The 24,184-nt window shown below is 41.1% G+C and overlaps 1 protein-coding gene across 1 annotated transcript in view; it reads left to right on the top strand.

Moving 5' to 3' along the window:
- Positions 1 to 305: 305 nt before the first annotated feature.
- The window catches only part of MYPN (myopalladin), a 47,302-nt gene continuing 23,423 nt past the window's right edge, over positions 306 to 24,184 (top strand). Inside the window, exons 1-10 of the mRNA XM_066554766.1 lie at positions 306 to 1,240; positions 9,784 to 9,959; positions 11,438 to 11,489; positions 13,520 to 13,667; positions 15,969 to 16,040; positions 16,289 to 16,430; positions 17,001 to 17,024; positions 19,002 to 19,118; positions 19,542 to 19,908; positions 21,940 to 22,503. Of these exons, the coding sequence (XP_066410863.1) occupies positions 306 to 1,240; positions 9,784 to 9,959; positions 11,438 to 11,489; positions 13,520 to 13,667; positions 15,969 to 16,040; positions 16,289 to 16,430; positions 17,001 to 17,024; positions 19,002 to 19,118; positions 19,542 to 19,908; positions 21,940 to 22,503 (2,597 nt within the window). The remainder of the gene's footprint in view (positions 1,241 to 9,783; positions 9,960 to 11,437; positions 11,490 to 13,519; positions 13,668 to 15,968; positions 16,041 to 16,288; positions 16,431 to 17,000; positions 17,025 to 19,001; positions 19,119 to 19,541; positions 19,909 to 21,939; positions 22,504 to 24,184) is intronic.

Raw genomic sequence — 24,184 nt, forward strand, 5'->3', positions numbered from 1 at the left:
TTGAAATTTTGCCTTGAACAGAATAGAAAACACCACACTCTCAGTTATTTTACGTGAGGTCACTGACAGTAGAAAGTGATGAAGGATGAACTTTACTGGCTAAAGGCAGGAGTGTCTGGCAGGAAGTGCAGAAGGAACCTTTAACCCAAGGCCATCCTTCAAGTACTACAAGTACTCCCAAGTATTCAGCACACAGATGCAGTTTGAAAATGTTGTGTTCTGCTTTTCAGAAGCCCGTCATTGTGTTCAATCAAAATAATTGCTATTGATAAGGTGTGGTCCTGTTTGTCCTTTTTGTTGGCAGCATGCAAGACGACAGTTTAGAAACCTCAACTTCAATATCTCAGCTTCTGAGAGAGAGCTATTTAGCAGAAACTAAGCACCAAGGGAAGAGTGAAAGAAGCAGATCAGAGCCAGTTTCTCGTAATTTCCACTATGGCAATGCTTCTGGTGATTCAGATGAGGTAGCTGCCCAAGATGACCTCCCAGACCTGTCTGCCTTTTTGAGCCAAGAAGAGCTTGATGAAAGTGTAAACCTGGCAAGACAAGCTATTGATCAGAACCCACTGGAAACGAGACAGGATGAGCTTCAGGCACATTCACAGCGCCCCCCAGAGCAGCTGAACACCACGGGAAAACACAGACAAATGGCCCAGTCCACAGCTCTGAAAACAGCAGACAATGGCCTGCACTCCAACTTTTGTCAGGAACACGTCAGAAATACAAAGGGGTCCAAAGGGAGCTCTCAAGATCTAAAGAAACACCACCTCCCTTCTGAATCAGAATCCAAAAAGGAATTCCTAAACAAGGCAGCAGATTTCATTGAGGAGCTCTCATCACTTTTTAAAGCTCACAACTCGGAAAGAATACGACCCCGAACGTGCAAAAACTACAAGAGCAAAATTGATTCTAAGAACAAGTCTGCTCAAAAAGGCAGCTCTAACCTGTCTCTCACATCAGAAAACAGAGAAAGGCTTTCCATTCCAACACCTCAAGACTTGGAAAAAGCAGAGAAAACTTTTGAACCAACAGATGATCAACAGGCAGCAAACCTGGAATCTATCAGTCAATTAACAAGTGCAGAGCAGAAAGCAGAGTCAGAATCTGCCTCTGTATATTCTGATGAGCCCCTTGGACAGCCACCACGTTTCACTCAAAAACTGAAGAGCAGGGAAGTTCCTGAAGGATCCAAAGTGCAATTGGACTGCATTGTGGTAGGAATCCCAGCACCTGAAGTCAGGTAAACATGTTCTGCACTTGTCATTTTGTATTTCTGTAATGGTAGGTGTGTGCAAGTGGGAAATACCTTGTTTGGGAAGAATATTATTTCTACTATTTCAGTCTAAACTCAGTGCTCTAACTAACAGTTTAGAGGCATTCCCTTGGTGGAGCCATTACAAATGTTGTATTGTGTTCAGCCCATAAACTCATAGAGGAGTCTGACTAAAAGAGAAAACAGTGCCAGAAATTAAGGGGTTTTTAAACAGAAAACAAACAGGAAATATCATCCCTTCGATATTAGGGACACTCTCTGCTTATAAAGCCAGACTCTGAACACTTCTTTTGCTTATTTCTCCAGGCACTTGCCTTGATAAATCCTTTTGATAATAAAAATGTCAGTAGGATCCCTGGAAGTCAGAAATCATTTTTCCCCCTTTTATCATTCATAGCTTATAATGCAAAGACAACAAGTGAAATCATCTTCTCTTATGGATCTGAACCTGTACACAAACTCAGTCTGGCTTTCTTCATAGTCAGAACAGGTGAACACTGAATTGCTTGTTCATAGACTGTACTCCAACACACAATGTTCAGAAGGCCACAGCACTGTCCTTATACGAGCAGTCATGTCTGTGCTGTTGACATACATAAAAGTGACAAGGTGCTCATGTCATCCAAGTTTAGGTGTTTAACAACCCCCAGAATTAGAAGCTGACACTATGGAGTCACTGAAGGCTCACAAGGGCAGATTGGAGAACCCAGGAGTGATGGCTCATCCTACAGATATCCAGGGATGAGCAGAATGCCTGCACACCCAATTCAGGAGCCACTGCTTCCACAGAAATGGATGATGGATATCTTTGTAACTTGGGTCCATTTGCACCCCAACAAAACTGAAGCTTTTTAGTTGAAATTTCTATTTCAACATTTGATTTTGTTAATTTTGATTAATTAAATAAGCAACTTATGTGAATGCCATTCAGTACAGGAGCTACTACACCTCTGCAGAAGAAGCATCCATCAGATATAGGAAATTAGGGACAAGGAGAAAGAAGTCCCCTAGGGAAAGTTAGTCCCAAACAGTTACAGCTCAAGAAAAAGGTCATGCTCAGCTTTCAGTTTCACAATTTTAACTAAAAAAATAAAAGATAAGTCACAAGGGGGGAACTCTGAACTCTCTCTCCCTTGTGTTTGTGTATGTATGTACATGCTACATTAAGGAGAAAGCTGGGAATGTTAGCTACTTAAGAGTTTCCTGATCATAATTATTTATTAACAAAACTTTGTCATGTTCATCCAAGATTCTTTCACCTCCACCACTGTGCAGAAGTAACACTGAGAGAGGGTGCAAAACTTGTCACTTGACTGAGTGATAAATATTCACATGCTTCCATGTATGGTGGCCTTGTTAGTCACTGCTACAGCACAAGGAAACCAGAAACCAGAATATACTTTGGGGTTTGTGTACCATTAATCATGGGGACCAGAAGAATGCAGCATTTTTTCCCTAAAAATAGTGCTTATCTTTGATCTGCTGTGCAAAGCTTCTGAAAGAGGCATCTTGTTGGCCATAGCTGTGGGACTGTGAGCAGAACTGGGCTCAGAATTGCCAAATGTCTTGCTTGGAGGGTAGAAGTTTTCCAAGGTTTATGGTGAGTGAGTTCGGTCTGTGGAGCTGGGCAAGGACAGAAGGATTCTAATAGAAAGGCAAAAGGAATAAAAATATCAGCAGTCCCAGGAAAGGACCAGCTGGCAAGGTAGCAACTGCTGAAAGAAAGCTTAATGACCTTTGACTTGAAATGGACTTCTGAACCACAGAAAGGGATCCCAAGGGCCTTAAATGCATCTATTAGATACAATGACAAAGTAGAAGTCATACTGTGGGAACCCAGAGCACTGTGAAACAAGAACAGGATTCAGCAAGCTCTGCAATGCAGTTCATCAGTCAACACTAGCAGCAGTCTGATGGTTAGACTGATGTAATGGGGATTACAAGAGAGAAATTAGAGACAGGATATTTAGAAAGAAGCTGATCACAGGGATAGAAAGGACTGGAAAATATGAAGGGCAGATACCATGTTTGAAAGCAAGATAGTACTAAACCAAATTGATGTAAAAGATGGTGTAAATGACATTTGTGATGGATCAGGGTCAAAATACCATTTTGGTTATTTATCAAATTACCAAACCACGGCAATGATAAAGCATTACAGGTGTGGTACATAACTATCCAGCACAAGGGCTCACTGAGGGAAAGAAAACTGGATGGTGGAGCAGGGGAAGAACTGGGGAACTGATCTGAAACACCAGGACATGGAAAGCCAAGTCCTCTTGGCTGAATTCAGAAAGACCTGCCCAAATGTTTTTAAAGGTAACTCAGCCTTAATGTAAGAAGCCCACAATTCAGAGGAAGATTATTTGGCCAACCTGTCTGGAAATGTGTGTGAGAAGTGACTCATTTTTCAGTGTGACACCACAGGATGTGTGCCTCCAGCTAGCTCAAACCTTAGCTGGCAGTTAAAGAGCACTGCTGCAATTCCTGCTGATTGCTTTGCTCTGACTGCACTGTGGGTTAGAAACAAACCTTTGAGAGAAATGCAGGGTGTATTTCCAAAGTGTTTGATGACCTCCTTCTCATGCTCCCTTCTATGAGTAATGATAGGTGTGACATTTACTCCCCTCTGTGAGGAGAGCACTCCTTTTTCCCTCAAGTTCAGAGGTGTCTACATTTTTCCAAACTGTTTGGCACATCACTCTCAGGTTAATTTTACTGATGAATCACATTGCATGGTTTGGCATCCACAGCTATGCTGGAAGTGTCATGAGGATTTAATGTTCTAAAAACAGGCTGTATGTCATAAGGTTTCCATGAAAACATTCTTTAACATAAGCATACAAAGCCTAAAAGCTGCATTTTATGCTGCTTTGTTTGAGGAAATCAGAGCTGCAACTAATAACAGGTTTTTAGAAACTCTGAAACCCTGCAAGATAATTAAGATTTTTCTCCCTGGCTGCCAAATGAAAGCATTTCTCTGTTTTAGTGCTCAGTCTACAGCCAAACTTCTCTTACATTCAGCTCCAGTCAAGTCAGTGGATTAAGATCTAGGATGAATTTGGCACAGGAGATGACAGTGCCTGTGCTGAATGTGAGCCTCCCTTGCATGAGGAACTCTCTCTGCAATCCATGGCAGGGATGAAATGTCAGTGGCAGAGCTCTGCTGCTCCAGCCATGGCACGTACCTCAGGGGCAGAGCTGCTGGGGCTGACTTGCATTGCCACCATGTACAGTGCTTTCATGGGAAGTACAAAACCAAATGTGAGCAAGGAAGGAGTAGCTACACCACCCCAAGGTTTTCCATGAAGCCTAACTTCACAGGAGACCACTGGTTTTGATTTATCAGCATTACAACCAGACAACATTCACACAACATGCTCCTTTTTGCAACTTAATCTCAAAATACTTGAACATTATGCTGAAAAGGGTCACTACAGAGCACACTGCATGGAGAACTAAACACAGGTTTGAATCAGGAGTTTATTCCTGAAGTTTTAAATTACTGATGCTGCAAATTTGGGATTAACCAAAGGAAAAAATAACTGCAAAAAAAACCCAATTAACTCAGTCCTGCTTCATTGTTTGAGTTTATACTACTTGTATACTAATAAAAGAAGTGTAAATATTGGCTTGTGTTTTAAAATTTGCTTATAGGAAAATTAAATTGTGCCTCACAAAAGTATGACACAGACTTAACTCTGCACAAACACAACAGGTTAATTGGAAAAGCTGATCAGTAGCACAGTTCTACCTTAATGGCAATTATATCACAGCATTTTGTGTAATGTGTTTTGCCACTTCAGTAAGGAAACACATTTAAGTGGGCACAAATATATAATAACACTGTACTATGCAAGTTATTTTAATGTTCTGAAAAGGTGCTGCTGGAAATGAAATCAAATTGTAGAGCATGGGTATTCTCCTGAATGCTTATTGGTATCTGCCAAGGCTCACACACTCAAACAAGGCTACAATATAAGGAAGAGGCATGGGGTGGGAATATAAAAAGACATGAGTAAGTGCCATGACTCATGTCCCAAAGTACACAGTTGCCTACATGAACTACACACCTAAAAGGCAACTTGTACATTCATATACCAAATTTGTGCCTCTAGTCACACAACTGCATGAACCTTCTCTCCTGATAATGTGACCATTTTCAGTGATCACCAGCTGCAGCTCTTGAGAACAATAATGTAAACAGAATTTTAAAAAATTCTCCCTTCAGTATCACAGGAATCCTATGTAATTCCCAAGTCTGGAACTTGAAAAGGCACTAATAAATGTCACAGGATATTTTCAATCAACCCTGTAATGCACATTACCATACTTCTCCCTTGGGCCTGTAAACATTTCCTCTGCTTGCTCCTGGTAGAGTTGTTCATCTGTCCCAGGCAGGGGAGGTTTCTGCTCTGGATGCCAGCTAAGAGCTCTGGTGTCTGTACCTGCACTGTGTGAGGACAGCACTGAGCAGAAAAGAAAATGTGATACTCACTTCTGGGGAACCTGTCAAAAAAACTCTCTTTGTATCCAAGTATTAGTGGTAAAAATTCCAGATTTGGACAAGCCATTATGGGCAAAGTTTAAAATAGATGTAGTTGTTCCTTCTGTTTGAAGAGTTTTGTTTTAGAGGATCTGACAGGACTGTGATAGAGTATGACCACTAGAAGTTGATCAGAAGAAGGTAGAAAAATTATTTTTAAAGGAAATGGATTTTGAATGGAAACACAAAGGAATAGTTTCAAAATAAAGATAACATAAATAAAGATTTGTATTTTCAAAATAAATGTTAGCAAGGAAGTATACAGTCTAATCTATTGGAAAATAATGATAATGGTACTGTGATCATGGAATCCTTAAAGGGAGAGGTAGTTCATAAATTATGATTTTAAGACCAGTGATTTCACGTTTTTAGAACTGTTTTTTAGTGCTGCTTCCCACCACGGGGAAGAAGTTAAAAGAGACTAGTTACACACTCCAGGGCAATGAGTGAATGTACACACATGTATAGAACATTCTATACAGACAGGTATAGAATGTGCACACATGTATAGAATATGCCCACATGTATAGAATATACACACAGGGATAGAATGGACACACATGTACAGAATGTACACACATGTATAGAATATGCACACATGTATATAATGTACACACACGTATAGAATGTACACACAGGGATAGAATATACACACAAGTATAGAATGCACACACATGTATAGAATATGCACACATGTATAGAATGTACACACATGTATAGAATATGCACACATGTATAGAATGCGCACACATGTATAGAATGTGCACACATGTATAGAATGTACACACATGTATAGAATATGCACACATGTATAGAATATGCACACATGTATAGAATGTACACACAGGGATAGAATATGCACACACGTATAGAATACGCACACATGTATAGAATGTGCACACATGTATAGAATGTACACACATGTACAGAATGCGCACATATGTATAGAATGTGCACACACGTATAGAATATGCACACATGTATAGGATGTGCACACATGTATAGAATATGCACACATGTATAGAATGTACACACAGGGATAGAATGCGCCCACATGTATAGAATGTACGCACATGTATAGAATATGCACACAATTATAGAATGCACCCACATGTATAGAATGTGCACACATGTATAGAATGTACACACATGTATAGAATGTGCACACATATATAGAATATGCACACATGTATAGAATGTACACCCAGGTATAGAATGTACACATATGTATAGAATATGCACAGAGGGATAGAATGTGCACACATGTATAGAATGGACACACATGTATAGAATGGACACACATGTATAGAATATGCACACACACATAGAATGTACACACATGTATAGAATGTACACACAGGTATAGAATGCACACACACGTATAGAATGCACACACACATATAGAATGTACTCACCTGTATAGAATGTACTCACCTGTATAGAATGTGCACACACGTATAGAATGCACACACACGTATAGAATGTACTCACATATATAGACTGTACACACATGTATAGAATGTACACACACGTATAGAATGTGCACACACGTATAGAATGTACACACAGGTATAGAATGTACTCACCTGTATAGAATGTGCACACACGTATAGAATGTACACACACGTATAGAATGTACTCACATATATAGACTGTACACACATGTATAGAATGCACACACACGTATAGAATGTACACACACGTATAGAATGTACACACATGTATAGAATGCACACACACGTATAGAATGTGCACACACGTATAGAATGCACACACATGTATAGAATGTGCACACACGTATAGAATGTACACACACGTATAGAATGCACACACGTATAGAATGTACACACACGTATAGAATGCACACACATGTATAGAATGCACACACACGTATAGGATGTCCTCACATATATAGACTGTACACACATGTACAGTTCATTTTGCTCTTTTTTCCCTCAGTGTCACTCTGGGCCGGTGTCAGGAGAGCTTGCTGGGTTAGCTGGATCTGTAATCTGAGCCACAACTCCCAGGGGCTTCTTCCTCCTCCTTCCACATGTGCCAGCTCCCCTGGCATCCCTGGACTTGTGCTGCTGGCCCTGCTCCCGTCTGTGGGAGCACAGCTGGCTCTGCAGCCTCCAGAGGTGCTCCATGGTTTGCTTGCTGGCAGAGCACTCTCTGCAGCTTCAGCAAGCTCCACTGGGCTTTGGGAAGCAGCATGAATGGCTGCTGAAAGCTGCCTGCAGTAAAGTGCAGTCCTAGGAAGTCTCCATGGACAGGAGGCAGCTGAGGGCAGCCCTGGTGAGTGAAATGCAGGAATTCCCTGTGTGCTGTGACAAAGCTCTGTTGGATGGCTCAGACTCATGGGCACAAACAGGAGCTGCTCTTCTGCTCAGCCACACAATCAGCATTTAAGTGCTAGATCTGTGTTCCTCCATACCTCAGAGACCCATTGAGGCTCCTTCCTCAGTTCTGTGTTACACTTCAGTTATATTCTGGGTTTCTGCTGGTATGGACTGCTTAGAGAATTTTTTTTTCCGATATATTAATTTGGGGTTTTCTTCATGCTTAATTTGTAGCACAAACTTGTTAAAAAGTTCTGCAACTGAGTGATCAAAACAATTTATTTATTCACATTTTCCTAAAATATCTGAGATGGAAATATATTGAAGTGCCTTATAGTTTAAGACAGGAGGTATTAATTATTACATTTTTTTACTTAAATACCTATCCTTATCCTTTCCACAACAATCCTATTTTCTGTAGTACCAGTCAAATGTTGACAGGTTCTTTTACCAAGTTACCATAAAAGATGGATGAAATTATTACTAATTTTTTTTAGAATTGAATAAAATATTGAATAAAAAATATTGCCAGTATCACAGCCCCTAGCCTCACATGCAGAAGATGCAGTAGCTAATCACATGCAATGAAGGAAGTCACAGGAAGAAAATACAAATACTTTAGTGGCATTTAATATCTATCTATTATCTTATTCATCTATCCATCTTCATGAGAAAAGTTACAGTGAAGATGAATGCACTTAAGTTTGGCTTTTCAAATTTAGCTAGTTATCTATAATTACAGGTATTTCTGAATATTATCTCAAACATTGAACTCTGGATCTGGATACACAGCACTACATCTTCTTTATAAAGCCTAGATTTAATTTGAATCTGTTTCTGCAGACCCACCTGCTTTGTGTGCTTCTGTTGTGCCCTGTAACCAGCATCCATCAGTCCTGCTCTTCCTCCTGGTGGTTTCTGCCAGTGACAGATCCTAGAGAGCTCTCTGGGAAGGTGCTGCTTTCCTTTTGTGTGGATTCCTGCATTTTCCACTGAAACAACCCTTCTGAACACTGAGGGACTTAGGAATGAGAGTGGGACAGCTCCAGAGGGCCCAACAGATTCTTGGATCTGTAGCAGTGTTTAAAGAGGAGCACAGCAATATCGTGCAGAAGAGCACTCCAGCTGCAGCTGTGTCCCTGGCTGTTTCTGCGTGGAAGAACCTCTGTCGTCACAAATCAACTCTCTTACCTTGTGATACACTTCTGCTAGCTTTTATAAAAAGCAGATTGTGCTAAATATATGACCAAACAAAGACAAATTTCAGTCACATTATGAATTAACATGAACTTAAGAAACACAAGTTTGAGGGATATTTGTTAACTTAGAGTTGGGTGGATTTTGCTGCACATTAAGCCGCTACACAGATCTGATTGTACCTCAAGAGAAATACAGAGCTGGATTGACAGAGTTCCAAATTCAGAACTCTTTTACTCTTTATTGAATATTATGAAAATCATCCATGTTTTATTCCTATGACTGTTGATTCAATACTTACCTGCAGTACTCTGTCAGAATCTTCAGGCTAAACCTACTGATTTTACCATCAGAAAGACTTCAAATATTATCATCCTAGTCACCAACTTGTTTGCATTGAAAAACAATTTCTTTTTGCTTTGCAGGTGGTACTGTGAAGGGAAGGAGCTTGAAAACTCACCAGACATCCAAATTATCCAGGCAGGTGACCGACACTCTCTGGTCATTGTTGAGGCTTTTGAGGAGGACACAGGGCGCTACTCGTGCTTTGCTTCCAACATCTATGGAACAGACTCCACCTCTGCAGAGATTTACATAGAAGGTAATCCTACAGCTGCTGCAGAAATGGTTGAAACTGGTCATAGGATAAAGATACAATTATATCTTGTTTGCTGACTGTGATAGTTCTGTCATTAAAAAAAACATAGCAGGAGTCAACATTTTCCATGGTTACTAAAATCATTATTATTTTCCTGTAAAACACTCTTCAGACAAGGGACCAGCCCTTACATTTTATTGTGTTACTTCCCAGAGGTTTTATATATCTAACTGCAAGATCCAAGTCTAAAAATACTCAGATTATGAAACTACCTTGTATTTTTTGTCTGTGGAACTCTACAGAAGTGTAAGAAACTAAACTTTGTGTCTAATTCTTATTAATCCCTTTTCCCTACAGTCATTATTGCAAATTGAATGTAGGACAGCTTCCTCTTAACTCTTTCTTGGGACTGTGTAACCAAAATAAATATGCCATCAATTTTATATTCTCCTTGCCCAGTAGATGCTGTAAATCAAACAGAATGTATATTTGCAGGTTTAGGTGTCCTTTCTTTTCCTTATGCTGTTTACTGTACATAGTAGGCCTAAGAGTCTAAGGTCTATGTATTATATATTTATTTTTTACACTTTCTTGGGTAAGATGTGAGATTGAATCCATTATTGTGCTAGCATGACTATAAACTTAAAATAAACACATAGGATTTTTTTCTTTTTCTCTCAGAGAAGCATACTATGAGCACCACCACTGAGCACAGTGGGGCCATTCACAAATTAAAGCACTGCCCAAAAGATGAATTTCATTCTGCTGTTATTCTCTTTCCACAAGTCTAACTTGACAGTGAAAGGACAAATCCTTTTTCAGCATCTGCCCTGCCCCTGATCAATGGGAGATGTCTGTGCTTGGCAGGGATTTACAAGCTCTCAAGGCAGGGGCCAAGGTTTGCTTTTGCCCAGCTCGGTGGGTGCGGGATGGGAGCCATGGCTGATGGAGATGCTCACTGGCAGGAACTGCAGAGAAAATGCAAATTCCAACACAGTGAAGGCAGAAGTGCAAAATGTCTCAGTAACTGACAGCAGTCAGTAAACAGAGCAAGGATCTCCTTCACATCGTGGCACAAGGCACCAGCTGGAGAATAACAGCTACAGTTCCAGGTCTCTCTTTTTCCTTTCAATCTGATAGCATCAGGTGTCTGAGAGAAGAAAGCTCCTACTCAATTCACAACAAATATGGACTAAATCATAGTGGCATTTGAAAGAGAACCCAAGGAACACCCAGGTATTCATTCCCTCTTGGATATTCCTCTCCTTGCTTCAGCTGCACCTCCTCCCAAATGTGCCTTATCCACACTTGCACAGTGTGGAACGTGTTCACTTCTCCTGCAATGGGACTTTTTGTCTGGGCACAGCTTTATAATACATACCCATGGAGTTGGCTACAGGCAAGCTGCATAAAGGTCTGTATCATTCAGAGAGAAACTCAAAACCCCTCTGCTAAATGATTTTTCTTTTATTTTTTCACAGGCATCTCTTCTTCTGACTCTGAAGGTGAAATCATCAAGGACGAAATGGATCAGTAAGTTTAAAATCAATTACACCTCCCATATTTCTTACAGTTAAAAACCCCACAAGTGCAGACATTTCAGCTTGCAGCTTCCAAGACATTATCATTCTGTTTAGGATTTGTTTGGATTGGTTGGATTGGGTTTTGTTTGTGCACTTGTTTGCTTTACAAATAGTAGGGAACAAACATTTGTTTGCTTTTGTGTCCTCAACTTTGGATTAAGAATTGAAATTTTAGTATTAAATAGTAATATAAAAGGAAAGGTGTTACCATAAATATTGAAATTCTAAAATTAATTTACTAAAACAAAAGCCATTTGACTAGATCCAGCTAAAATGCTGATTTAAGTGTCTGACTTGAACAACAAATGCAGTACAGTTTCTCACATGAAAATACACAAGGTTTTTGGCAGAATATAGGTAGATTGATTATTTAGATTTAAGATGAAGAAATTAATAGACATGCACTAGAGTGAACTGAGATGATAGTATAAAAGACTACTTAATTTTAAAAAGAAATTATGTCAGATATAATCTAAAATCTGGGAAATACTTATTTATTTCTTTCTTAATTTTTCCTAAATGAAATCCATCACCTGATGATTTAGAACCTGATCAAATGCTGTTAAAAAATCTTTCAGACTCAAAGTCCTTCTATTAACTAGAAAGGGAGCCAGACTGGCTGAAAACTAAAATAATTAGTCTTTTATTTTTAACTCCTTTGTATGCACAGAGTCAACATCAAAAGCAACCAGTCCTTGATAAAAGAGGCCCTAATCAGATAGATTTATGCACCCTCTTGGTTTTTTCCATCACTAAGGAGAATTACACTCATTACAAATGCAGTTTTTAAAATGCAGAGAGAAGACATTTGCAGTGTATTTGACTGAAGATCTCAGGCTGACAGCAAATCCTGTTGTATGCAATTTATACTTCAAGATCATAAAGCACTCCAGATGGAATTGGTTCATGGACTTTGATAAATGTGAGGGGTTTTATAAAACTTAAGGTTAAGAAAGTCTCAGACTTGGGATGTACTGCTAATCAGTTTGGATGAATTGTGAAGTTTTCCATTCCAGCTCAGCCTTGTACAAATGTCACAGGATTTTTTTTTTTTCACATCCATCTCATTAGGTGTCAATGTAGGGTTGACCATGATCCTGATCACTTGATGGCATCTCTGAATCACTTACCTCATGAAATTGTGAGGTAATTTTTTTCTCAGAATGCTGCTCTGACATCATAGTAGGATGTCTTCAAATGATCACATTATGAAAGGCCAGGTTTGGGTGTAATAAGAATGTCTTCATTTCTGCTCAGCTTCCAGCTGTCATCACACCAATCTGAACACCTGTAACTAAAGGGAGTTAATGTGAGAACAGGTGCTAAAAAAAGTTCAAAAGAGAAATCAGTGATCACAACTGTTGTACCTTCACTCTGAGTAAAGCATCCTCTGATTTGAAGGCTAGATTTTCTAGGGGGACCTCAAACTGAATAAAAAGACCAGCTGTTCACTGTCTGCATTATTTCACCTAGCAATAAAATGAAGAATGGTCAGCTCTTCTATTTCCATATATAAACAACCACAAAGTGAAGAAGTGTCAATCTGTACACTGGCAAAACTGATGATATGTTGATCAGAAAGCATGTATCTGTTTTATTTTTCAGCAATTAATTATTGAATCTGTATCCAAGCAATCCACAGTATTTGCATGACCTTAAAGGCCCAGCTCTTCCCAAAATTGAAAGCAGCAGTGTCCTCTGTGAAAGGAGCATTGCTTTCTCATGCTGCTGTGAGCTGGTAAAGCCACAGCTGGGTTAATCCAGGCCATTATTGTACCAAGAATGAGATCTTAGAGTGGCCAGGGGTGCAGGCTGACTCAGCAAATGCAGCTTTACAGAGCACAGATCACCTTGGATCAAGAGGAATTCAGTCCCAGCAGTGAGGCTGGGGCTGACCTGTAACAGAGACAGATGTGACTGGGGGACACACACAGCTCTGGCCTCGAGTTAGAAAACTTGTTCTTGGTTAATATTTCACAGCAAACCAAGGCCAGCCAACACCTCTGTGAATGCAGCATCTCCTGCTGTCAGAACTCCAACCAAGCATCAAGAAACCTCCAAGGCACCATCAGCTGAGGTCCAGCCTGTGTCTGTCCTGGTCCAGACTGTGCCAACACCAGTTAACCAGGTAGGGGAACACCACGGTGCATTTCAAGGACTAAAAGTGAGCTCTTAATAAAGTCTTTCTTCTACAGTTTGTGACTGAGAACCCCAAATTTTCTAGCATTTGCTTTGCTGCTGAACTCCAGCTTTGAGCCTGGCTGCCATCCAGTCCACAGAGGAGAGGCCCTGCCTCCAAGGGAACCTGGCTGGGGGCAGAGCACCTTCCTGCCCCGGCTGCAGGAGGGGCTGCAGGAGCAGGAGGCTCCGCCAGCACTGGGAATCCGGGTGCAGTCACACAGCTCCGGGGCTGCACGGGATCCAGGGGCATTCCCTTGGGCTGCACGGGATCCAGGGGCATTCCCCTAGGCTGCACAGGATCCAGGGGCATTCCCTTGGGCTGCACGGGATCCAGGGGCATTCCCCTAGGCTGCACAGGATCCAGGGGCATTCCCCTAGGCTGAACAGGATCCAGGGGCATTCCCTTAGCTCATACACTGCACAGGATCCAGGGGCATTCCCTGGGGATGCACAGGATCCAAGGGCATTCCCCTAGGCTGCACGGGATCCAGGTGCATTCCCTTGGGCTGCACAGGATCCAGGGGCATTCCTTGGGGCTGCACAGGATCCAGGGGCATTCCTGCAGCTCAGACACTGCACAGGATCCAGAGGCATTCCCCTAGGCTGCACAGGATCCAGGGGCATTCCCCTAGGCTGCACAGGATCCAGGTGCATTCCCTTGGGCTGCACAGGATCCAGGGGCATTCCCTTAGCTCATACACTGCACAGGATCCAGGGGCATTCCTGCAGCTCAGACACTGCACAGGATCATGGGGCATTCCTTGGGGCTGCACAGGATCCTGGGGCATTCCTGCAGCTCAGACACTGCACAGGATCCAGGGGCATTCCTTGGGCTCCACAGGATCCAGGGGCATTCCTTGGGGCTGCACAGGATCCAGGGGCATTCCTGCAGCTCAGACACTGCACAGGATCCAGGGGCATTCCTGCAGCTCAGACACTGCACAGGATCCAGGGGCATTCCTGCAGCTCCGAGGCTGGAAGGGCACCTGGCTGTGCCCTTCTCCCATCCCAAACTGCCTCATCCACCTTCCAGCCCAGCAGGATTTCCTCTCCCTCAATACAGAGCTCACTTGAAAACTTTTCCTTTCAATGAAACTTACTTTAAGCAGAATCGTTTCACTGCTATGTTTACTTTATATGTAGATAACCTTCTTTGCCACAAAGCATTTTACTTTACACATCAAAGGAAATTAACACTGCCATGTTCTAATTAACATTACCATGTTCTAATTAACATTGCCGTGCACTGGGAGTCCTTTTTGTTGCAAACTGACAGCATAGTCACAGCTGTGAATTCTTTCTTGATGGGAAAGAGGAGGCATACTTAAAACGGAAAAGTTCACAGTTTCTCACTTTCCATTGCCTTTTCAAAGCTTTTTACCTTTTACAGCCCAGGGTTAGGTGGTAACCAGTGAACAGGTACTGAACAGGTGAACTAATGCACGTTTACTTTTGATTACAATGAGAACAGAACTAAGAACTAGTAGAACTAACCATTTTGAAAGAAGATGCTTAAGGGTAATAGTTACTTGAAAAATCACTACTGTTAAATTTTGTTGGCTGATAAGGCACCATCTGTGTGTAAATTTGGCTATTTCCTGAGATACTGAATCATTAATTCTGCTGCTCTGAGGCAACTCCTGTTGCACTAAAATAAAAAACGATATTAAATCCTCAACCTATATAACAAAGTTTCCCAGAAGGAAAACAATTCCATTCTGTTTCACTGAGTAGGATAAACAGGTTGATATCCCACCTCTGTAAAAGGTTTGGGTTTGGCAAAGGAGAAGAATTATAGTAGCAGCCAGACAGGTGACTTGACATAACATTTCTTTATTAATCCCTTTTCTCTACAGTCATTATTGCAAATTGAATGCAGGACAGCTTTTTTGTAAGTTAAGGATTTTTAAAAGAAGATTATGACCAAGCAGACAACATATATTTGCCTTATTGAGTATGAAAAAAAGATGTCACAATACACTGTGCTAAAGCTTTTCTTGCCATGATTAACTGAGTAAGGCAATAAAGTGATTATAAAAATAAAATAACATTTTTGCTGTTATCCCATCCAGGAAGATCACCAGCAGCTGTCCACAACAGAATTTCTGTTCACTGCATTAGGTGTTTTGCCTTGGACTTCATCCACCAAAATCTCCTTTATGTCATTCCAAAAGCACATTTCTCTTGTATATGAATAAATAATGTCTGCACACCTAAACATCATCTTGTGATGTTTTGCAATCTACAGGCTCAAAGCCCCACTAACTATTTGCAAGGACTGGATGGAAGACCTATAATTGCTGCTCCTGTATTTACAAAGGTAATTTCTTCTATGACATATTTGAAAAGTAGAGATCAGATAACTGTAAAAAGAGATAACTAAAAATGAGCTCTCAAAAAAAAAAAAAAGAAATTAAAAAGAAAAAAAGGAATAAAAAAAGAAAATGAAAAAAATGCTTTTCCTAAGCCATTCAAGGGTTTAAGTGGCTTTATTAAATCTTAGTGAAATCAGTATTACATCCAGACCATTAAGACATTTACTGACTGTCTATTCATTTTCTCTAATAGATGTTACAGGATATTTCAGCTTCTGAGGGGCAGCTTGTTGTTTTTGAATGTCGGGTGAAAGGAGCTCCTTCCCCAAAGGTTGAATGGTATAGAGAAGGAACACTGATAGAAGACTCTCCAGATTTTAGGATATTACAGAAAAGTATGTTTCTTGTGTGAAAATATTGTGTCTAATAAAATACAGGCAAGCAACAAAATTGCTAACATAGCAACACTGTGAATTTCTTACTACAACTGTAATTTTAATTTTCAAATGCAGTCAGAACACCTGCAATTTTCTCTAAGTCACTGAAATGCTAAAATTGTGAAAATTCAACAGGAATTCCTTAAATACTACACTAAACTAAACCTAAGTGAAACAATGGTTCATCATATCTTGATTTCATGTGGGTCAGAGTTTCAGAAATTGTCTTCAAGACAAAATAAAATTGTGCCAATACTGAAAAAAACCCCACCCAGCTACTTGGAGAATTTATTTCCTATTCCCAAGTTCCCAACAGTGTTCACAAGTGTTCACATTGTTCAGTGGCTTTGACATACCATTGAGTAAAAGGCCTGGCTGTCTTCACCTCCCCTTAAACAGAAAATTGGATCAAAAAGAGTATTCCATCTTATTTAGAAGATCAAACTTCATATTTAGTGCTTAAGGAAAAAGAAATATTGGCAAAAATAACTATATTCTATCTAATAATTCTGTTCTTCTTCCCTTTAGAACCACGATCTATGGCTGAGCCAGGTGAGGATCATCAAAGGTTCATAATTTTTAATTACATAAATGTGGCGGTTTAACCTCACAAAATATTAAATATTAAAACTTCATTACTTAATTAACATAATTTCTTCTTTTCCTCATGTTCTATACTACTAGTGGCACACATTTCACTGTAGACTGTTCCACAAACATGTCACTTGAATTAATTCAGTCTCTTTTGCAGATAATGTTTCCACTTTGCTTAGACCCAGTTTTACCTCAGGATTGAAACGAGCTAAAGATTAATAAAATGAATATATGAGGGTCCCCTGTAGATCTGAGGTCCTGAAGTTTAGGAGATGAGGTAGAGCTGAGCTATTTTTATCCAGTTTACCAGTTAGGGAACATTGCATCAGATGTTCAGCCATGTCAGCCATTCCCTGTGCTCCCAACCAGCGAAATGTGAGAGCAGCACATCAGGTGTTCCACCCCTGATATCAGCAAATCCTATAAATGTGCCTGGATCTGCTGATACCACGGATCAGGGCAGAATGTGGACTACTCCACATGGCTGGAGCAGAGGAGCCCTATAGCTTTGGCTATTTCCCCATGAGAGATTCACTCTCCTCATTGCTTTTTGCCATTATAGATATGAAGTCGCTCCTGTCAAGGTGGAAAATTATCAAAGAAAAAAAATTATCAAATCAATATTAATTCTTATGGAATATCAACTTCTGTATTCTTCTTGCCCTATTTGAAACGTTTTTACTCCAAAAAGAGTCTTGAAAGAAACTGCTTCTGTCTGAGACTGCGGAATATAGAAATGGAGTTTCTGCCAGAAGGCAGTGCCACTGTTCTGTTACTGTGCAGTGGCATCACTGCTGAGTAATGTGAAGCAGTTTTTAGGGGATAATCAGTTGGGTGCAGTTGTCACAGCCTCATCACCTGCTGCTCATTCAGAAGGAATCTGGATTTCCATGCATGCAGTGGTTGGCAGATCCCAGCATGATAAACTAGATACTATAATGCCTTAAACTAGTTCTGTTATCATACTGCTATAATAAACTATTATTCTCCTAGAGTTGATAGGAAACAATCTCTTTGTTGCTGTTGGGTTTTCCTTGGTGATGACATGAAACAATCAAGCTTAAGTGTGCAAAATACCCATAGAATATTTATCCTGTAGGGTTTTAGGAAAGTCTATTGCAAAATTGTAGAAAAATAGTCACTGAGTAGGTGAAGAAATTTTATCAGCCCTCATTTAAAATCACTTTATATGTTACTGTCCCTCTTCCTCCCAGCTACTCAGCCAAACCAAAAGACTTCAAATCCCATCATGACAGGTGGCATGCTGGTCAGACAGGAATGCCATAAACCCAGCCTGACTTTTCTAGATGGAATATAGTTTTCCCTAGTACAATTTTGCTAGCATATTTTTGGTGCCCTTTATTCATATTCACAAAGAAGTCAAAAGACAATTTTCTGTAAGCACAGTTAGCACTATCCCCTCTCTCTGCAAATCTGCTCTGATAGTTCTGAAAAAAAACAGTTTATATGTATGTGGTTTATATTTACCCCTATTACAGAGTGACTCCACTTGAATTGTTCCCAGTCAATTATAATTAATCTTTCAATCATCAGAGATAAAAAATACCTATATTTTAGTGAGCTGAGAGTGTGGACTACACTATATATTCTTCCAAATTAAATTTTAAGTTTTTTTAAGTCTGTACTTCATGTGTTAGGAAAACATTTTCTAATGTTTTCCACACACTGCTGACACCTGTTCTTTGCTTTCATTGGGCATGCTGGAGCACAGAGGGTACCAGTTGCTGCAGACAATGCTGATAACAGCTGCTGCACACAAAGGCTGCCAAAACTGATAATACTGATGGAACTAGAAACAAACTGAGCAAGGTGGGAGTCCCTAAGGAGATCTCCCCAAAGGTAGTCAGGGTTCTGTGTGTTTGGTGGTCACTGTATGCTCACTTCAAGTGCTAACCCTGCTCTGATGCTTTGCAGAGGAGATTTGTACTCTCGTTATTGCTGAAGTATTTTCAGAAGATTCTGGCAGTTTCACCTGTACTGCAAGCAATAAATATGGCACAGTGTCCAGTATAGCTCGTCTGACTGTCAAAGGTAAGAGCCAGCTGAGTCCTTTGCTCCTGGCAAATCCAGCAGAGCAGGCTGGGATTTGTGCTCTGTGCTCTTGGCTCCAATGCAGCTCAAGTTCTGGCAATGTTCCTCATAACTAAAAAGTGTGAGAATTCTCTGGGGGAAAAACAATATTTGTATTTCAAAGATGTAGGGGAATAATTCACTGGGGACATGGCTGAAGACCACTGACTGATTTTCCAAACTGGAGCAGTGTCCCTTTTCCCTCCACCTTTACAATATTCCTTTTTCAAGGGAATTTGTTCTTAAACAAACAAGGTCAAACAAGTCAGTGCAACAGCTGGAAGGACATCAGAGTGAGTTTTTTGAACTGTAACTTTTGTGCTTTCATTTCACTATGATTTCTGGCATTTACATGTCCCAAAGGTTCGACCTTTCCTCTTGCAGCACCTGAGGACAGCAGTAACACTGCTGCCCTTCACACAACGAGCTCCATTGACTTTGTGGCTACTGAGCACCAAGCTCCCCCCCAGACTCCTTCCAGCCACCAAAGCCAAGCCCCCAGACCCAAACTGGAAGGTGTCCTTGTGAACCACAACGAGCCCAGGTCCAGCTCCAAGGCAGGGCTCCGCGTGCACTTCAAGCTGCCCGAAGATGAAAAAGGGAGTGAATCATCCTCAGAGGATGGACCTGGCACCACCAACCAAACCAGACCCAACCACTTCCCAGAGAAGATAAATGGACAGCCAGTGAAAATACCAGAGCCAACATCACCATCCAAGGAACCTCCCCCAGTACTGGCTAAACCAAAGCTGTAAGTAAACAGAAGTCTAATTCTCAGGAGCATCACTGAGATTATTTAGTATTTATTGACCACAACACTATTGCACTAGAGCAAAAACTCAAATGCAGAATAAAAAGATGGCATGGTGTTGGCCTAACTAACCATAATCTTAGAAAACAAATTCTCCAGCACTTGATTATTTTTTCTGCATATCCCTGTCAGGAAAAGTGACCTCCAATTTAAAAAGGAAAATGTTTTCCCTTTGAAATGTTATTAATTCCACAATGCTTTCTGCTGCAATCAAGGGAAGAACATTGATCTTATGCAGGCAAAATAAAAGTAGGTTCTTCAAACATATCTCACTCAATTCTGGGTATGAAATATTGCCCAAAGCAGACACATTCAGGCTAACACACAGTACAGACTGGCAACCAGCAAGCGACTGTCATCCCAAAGGCCTCATGACTTGTATGTCCCACAAATGTCATCTGCCCCCAAAACAGATAAAATACTTGGAAATGCTTGATAATGGGAAACCACTTGAGCTAAAATGTGATTGGTGCACTGGGAGCTCAAGAAGAAATTTGAAGAAGTAATGGAGTTTTCTTAGAGGACAATTTATGGAATTCACACTGCAGTTTATAGTGAAAAGTATTTTCAGCATTTTTTCAACTTCCCACATGTAATTTAAGAACAGCACACAAACATCTTCATTTAATTTCTTAAATAGGCAGAAGCTTTTCCTAAGGGCTCAGGAAGGACTCTGTAAAGCAATTCACTGGTACTTTGAAGCCAGGATGTAATTTCACAGCATAAACATTACAAGAAGACAGAATTTACATTCCTTGTAGCAGAGCACAGGGTGTGAATTCCTGAACCCCATATTTACAGCCCTACACACTTTCTGAGCTATAGTGAGTTGTAGGGGGAGCAGAACCAGTATTTAAGTACCCAATACTTGCACAGAGCAGAATTTCTCTCGGCTCCCCCTCCCAAAAAAAGCTGTGTTACAAAGAATTGCTTTATTATGCAGATGTATACATGAAGGGCACAAAATCAGGCCCACAGAACTACTAACTCTACCATTCTACTTTATGAAAACTTGAAACTGCTATCTTTATCTGCCTTTAATGTGATTTTTGTTTGGTGCATTGCAGAAACAAAGTCTTTTAACTAAAACCAAATTATGTTGAGTATGTACTTGCTTTGTCAGGAGCTGTTGTGCTTGGTCTCTACACCCACATTTTCCACTTTTTATCGGTAGATATTTAATATTCCATAGATTATTACACAATCATTTTCCATATCTTCTATGTCTTTTCTGGTTTTGGAAGGGAAAAAGCTCTCCTGTTTCCATGTGCTGTATTTCCATATACATAATAACTAAATAAACCACTTGACAAGGAAAATTATTTTCCTTAATTGCAAAGTAAAAAAGCCCTGAAAAACTATCTAGTAGATAGCATCTAGAAAAATAACAACTGCATGGAATGCAAGTCCTGTCTGAATTATCCACTCCTGCCTGTCACTGAATGTCAACACCACCTAAACTCCATTGGTAGCATATCCTGTGGTGGATTATTACAAAGCTTTAGCAGTCAAAGTGCTGGTTTCAGAAACCACTTCAGCAGGAGGTAAATGATGCAACCTGGCTTACAAACACTCATTTAAATTATGAGACACCAAATCTCACTCTTAGTTACACAAGCAAAGAGGTATTAAGGTGAATTTGACAATGATATCCCTTAAATATCTTTGAGTAAGATTTATATTTATATTTCACATACTAAAATGTAAGAATTATCTTCAGTCAAATAATTTGTGGACAAAAAGCTTTGTGCCTCTGGCAAAGAAGGGAACATGAAGAAAAAGGTTATTTTAATAGAAAACTAATATTATCCTCCTCTCATAATGTTAGAGAATATGCCATGTAGCAGTCTCCTGTCTCTTACTGTATCACAGGACATTGAATTTTTCTCTCTGCATTCATACACAGAAATGCAGCCAGCTGGCTCATTTGGGGCTCGTAACCAATTCTGTTCATCTTTATTTTCTGTGCAGTGACCAGAGCCAGCTAAAACAGCTCCACAACCAGGTCCTGCTTGAACAACAGCAGGTGCACCAGGCATCTCTGAGAGAGCTGTCCTTCAACACCACTTTGGTGAATTCTGCCACTGCCCTCTACCAGCAGTCCAGCTCAGTCCTGTACAAGCAGAGCTCAGCCTGTTCCCCTCAAGCCTTGGGCTACGGCCGCCCCAAGCAGCTGCTGGCAGCCCAAACTCCGCCAGGCAGCCCCTCTGCCAGCTCCTCAGGCACCTTCAGCAGCATCCCCCAGGCAGCCCCGAGGACAAACCACATGGAGAACTTCATAGGAAACCCAGCGAGGTCCTCAGCAGGCTTTTCAAGCAAAAGTGAACAGTGTCTCCCAAGCCCCAAGGAGCCCGTGGTGCCCCCACTGACGCTCCCTCCTGTGAAGCAGTTCCAGCCCCAGACTGTGGCTCCTGCTCCCCTCTCCCCAACTGCACGGATCCAGAACCCAGTGGCTTTCCTTAGTGCTGTTCTGCCTTCCCTGCCTGCTGCACCATCCACCAACGCCATGGGACTGCCCAGAAGTACCCCAGCCACGTAAGTAGCACAAACCACAGGCACAGAAGTGGGGACAATACCCAAAGGAAAGCAGGATGTATTTCTGTCCGGCTGTTCAGTGGGGGAGTGTCCTGGTTCAGGGCAAATTTTGGAGACAACTCACAGACTGGGGATAAAAGCATCATACAGTCAACCCAGAACAGGGAGTCACTGAAATGCAAGTCTTCTGTAAAATAGAAAAGTGACTTATTCAGATATTCTGGGCATTTCTTCCAACCTTTACACCCAGTAAAGAAATGAAGGGATAATACCTGTCACAACACGGCACGAAATGAACGACACTCACACGCTGAGATGTCCGAGGCAAAAAGGGGCAGTTTATTCCCAGACCTTGATATTTATAGAATTCCAAAAGTGACCATGGATTGGATTGCCACCTCTCCAACCACACTGGTCAAACCAACAGTCCATCAATTCTCTCCTCCTCCAGAAAGGAATGTAAAACAATCCTTCTTTACATGAAAAGTGTGTGAGAAACTCCATTACAAAAATGTAAACATCAGAAGGCTTAGAAGAACTTTAGAAGAACAGGGTGACAAATACCTTCTGTAGAAAGAATTGAAGATAGAGAGATGTGAGTGTACAAACAGATATACACCAATGTGGGGGGTTAGAGGTTCATAAGACTGTACTAGTGTGAGAAAAGAGGTTTCAGGAGCTTGCAGGATAAGTCACTCCAAGGCTCTTTGCTTACACCAGGTATAAAAACATTCATACCTATTGTAAGGAAGAAGTAAAGTTTTAAAGGTACCTTATACTGCAAGGGTTTTTCTAGTCCAGGTGAATCTAAGAAATAACTTCTGTAAAGGTATTTTTCTGGCTGCAGTACTTTCAGCATTTGAGGTCCCCCAGAAAATCTCAGAAGAGTTAATGGTTTGCACATAAATAATTTCACGAAGCGCCAGCATGATTTCTATGACAAAACAGCTCCCATGATAAAGCAAATAAGGAGGATGATGCAGTGGCAAGGTGAGGCCGTTAAGAGTCTCTTCTTTACTGGTGGAGTTGAAGTGAATTTCCCTTTTGTGGACTTTGTGAACTCTGTGTTAGCATGGCTAGTACCTGTACATTGGTACAACTATTTACCCACAGAACTCCAAATCCTGCACAAAGTGAGGATTTTCCCGTTTTATCAATGGTACAGTTCAAGGTAGTGGTAGCATCAGCAAGTCCCAATCTCCTGGCTCTCCTGCTGAGACTAGGTCAATGAATCTGTTATTACAGCAGAAAGATGTGTCCCTGTGTCTCTAGCACTCACCACTCTGTGTGCCAAGAGTCCTGCCTTCAGACCTGTACTGCACTGCTACTCCCAGGCTCCCAGTGGCCCAGCACAGCCACATAATTGCCATCACCCATGGCATGTGCCTGGAGCCCTTCCCAGCCCTGGCACCCTGATCAGGCACACTGCATGAAGCTCTAAGGTCGCAGTGGAGGCTTTCACTTGGGCCAGCTCAGCCTTTGCTGTGCTTCCACAATGCTGCAAGGGCAGGGCAAACTCAGCTGCAGCTGTCACAGGGCCCCTGCACCCCTTCAGAGCTGGGGCCAATGCTCAGGGGCTGCTCTCTCTGCAGTAATGGCACCTCACCCCTGCCATGTGCTTTCCTTTCCTTCACTGCTGCACAGGCATGGCCACACAAGTCAGCACAATATGCCTGCCAGG

The sequence above is a fragment of the Molothrus aeneus genome, chromosome 8 (genome assembly GCF_037042795.1).
Source record: "Molothrus aeneus isolate 106 chromosome 8, BPBGC_Maene_1.0, whole genome shotgun sequence".
NCBI classification, from domain to species: domain Eukaryota; kingdom Metazoa; phylum Chordata; class Aves; order Passeriformes; family Icteridae; genus Molothrus; species Molothrus aeneus.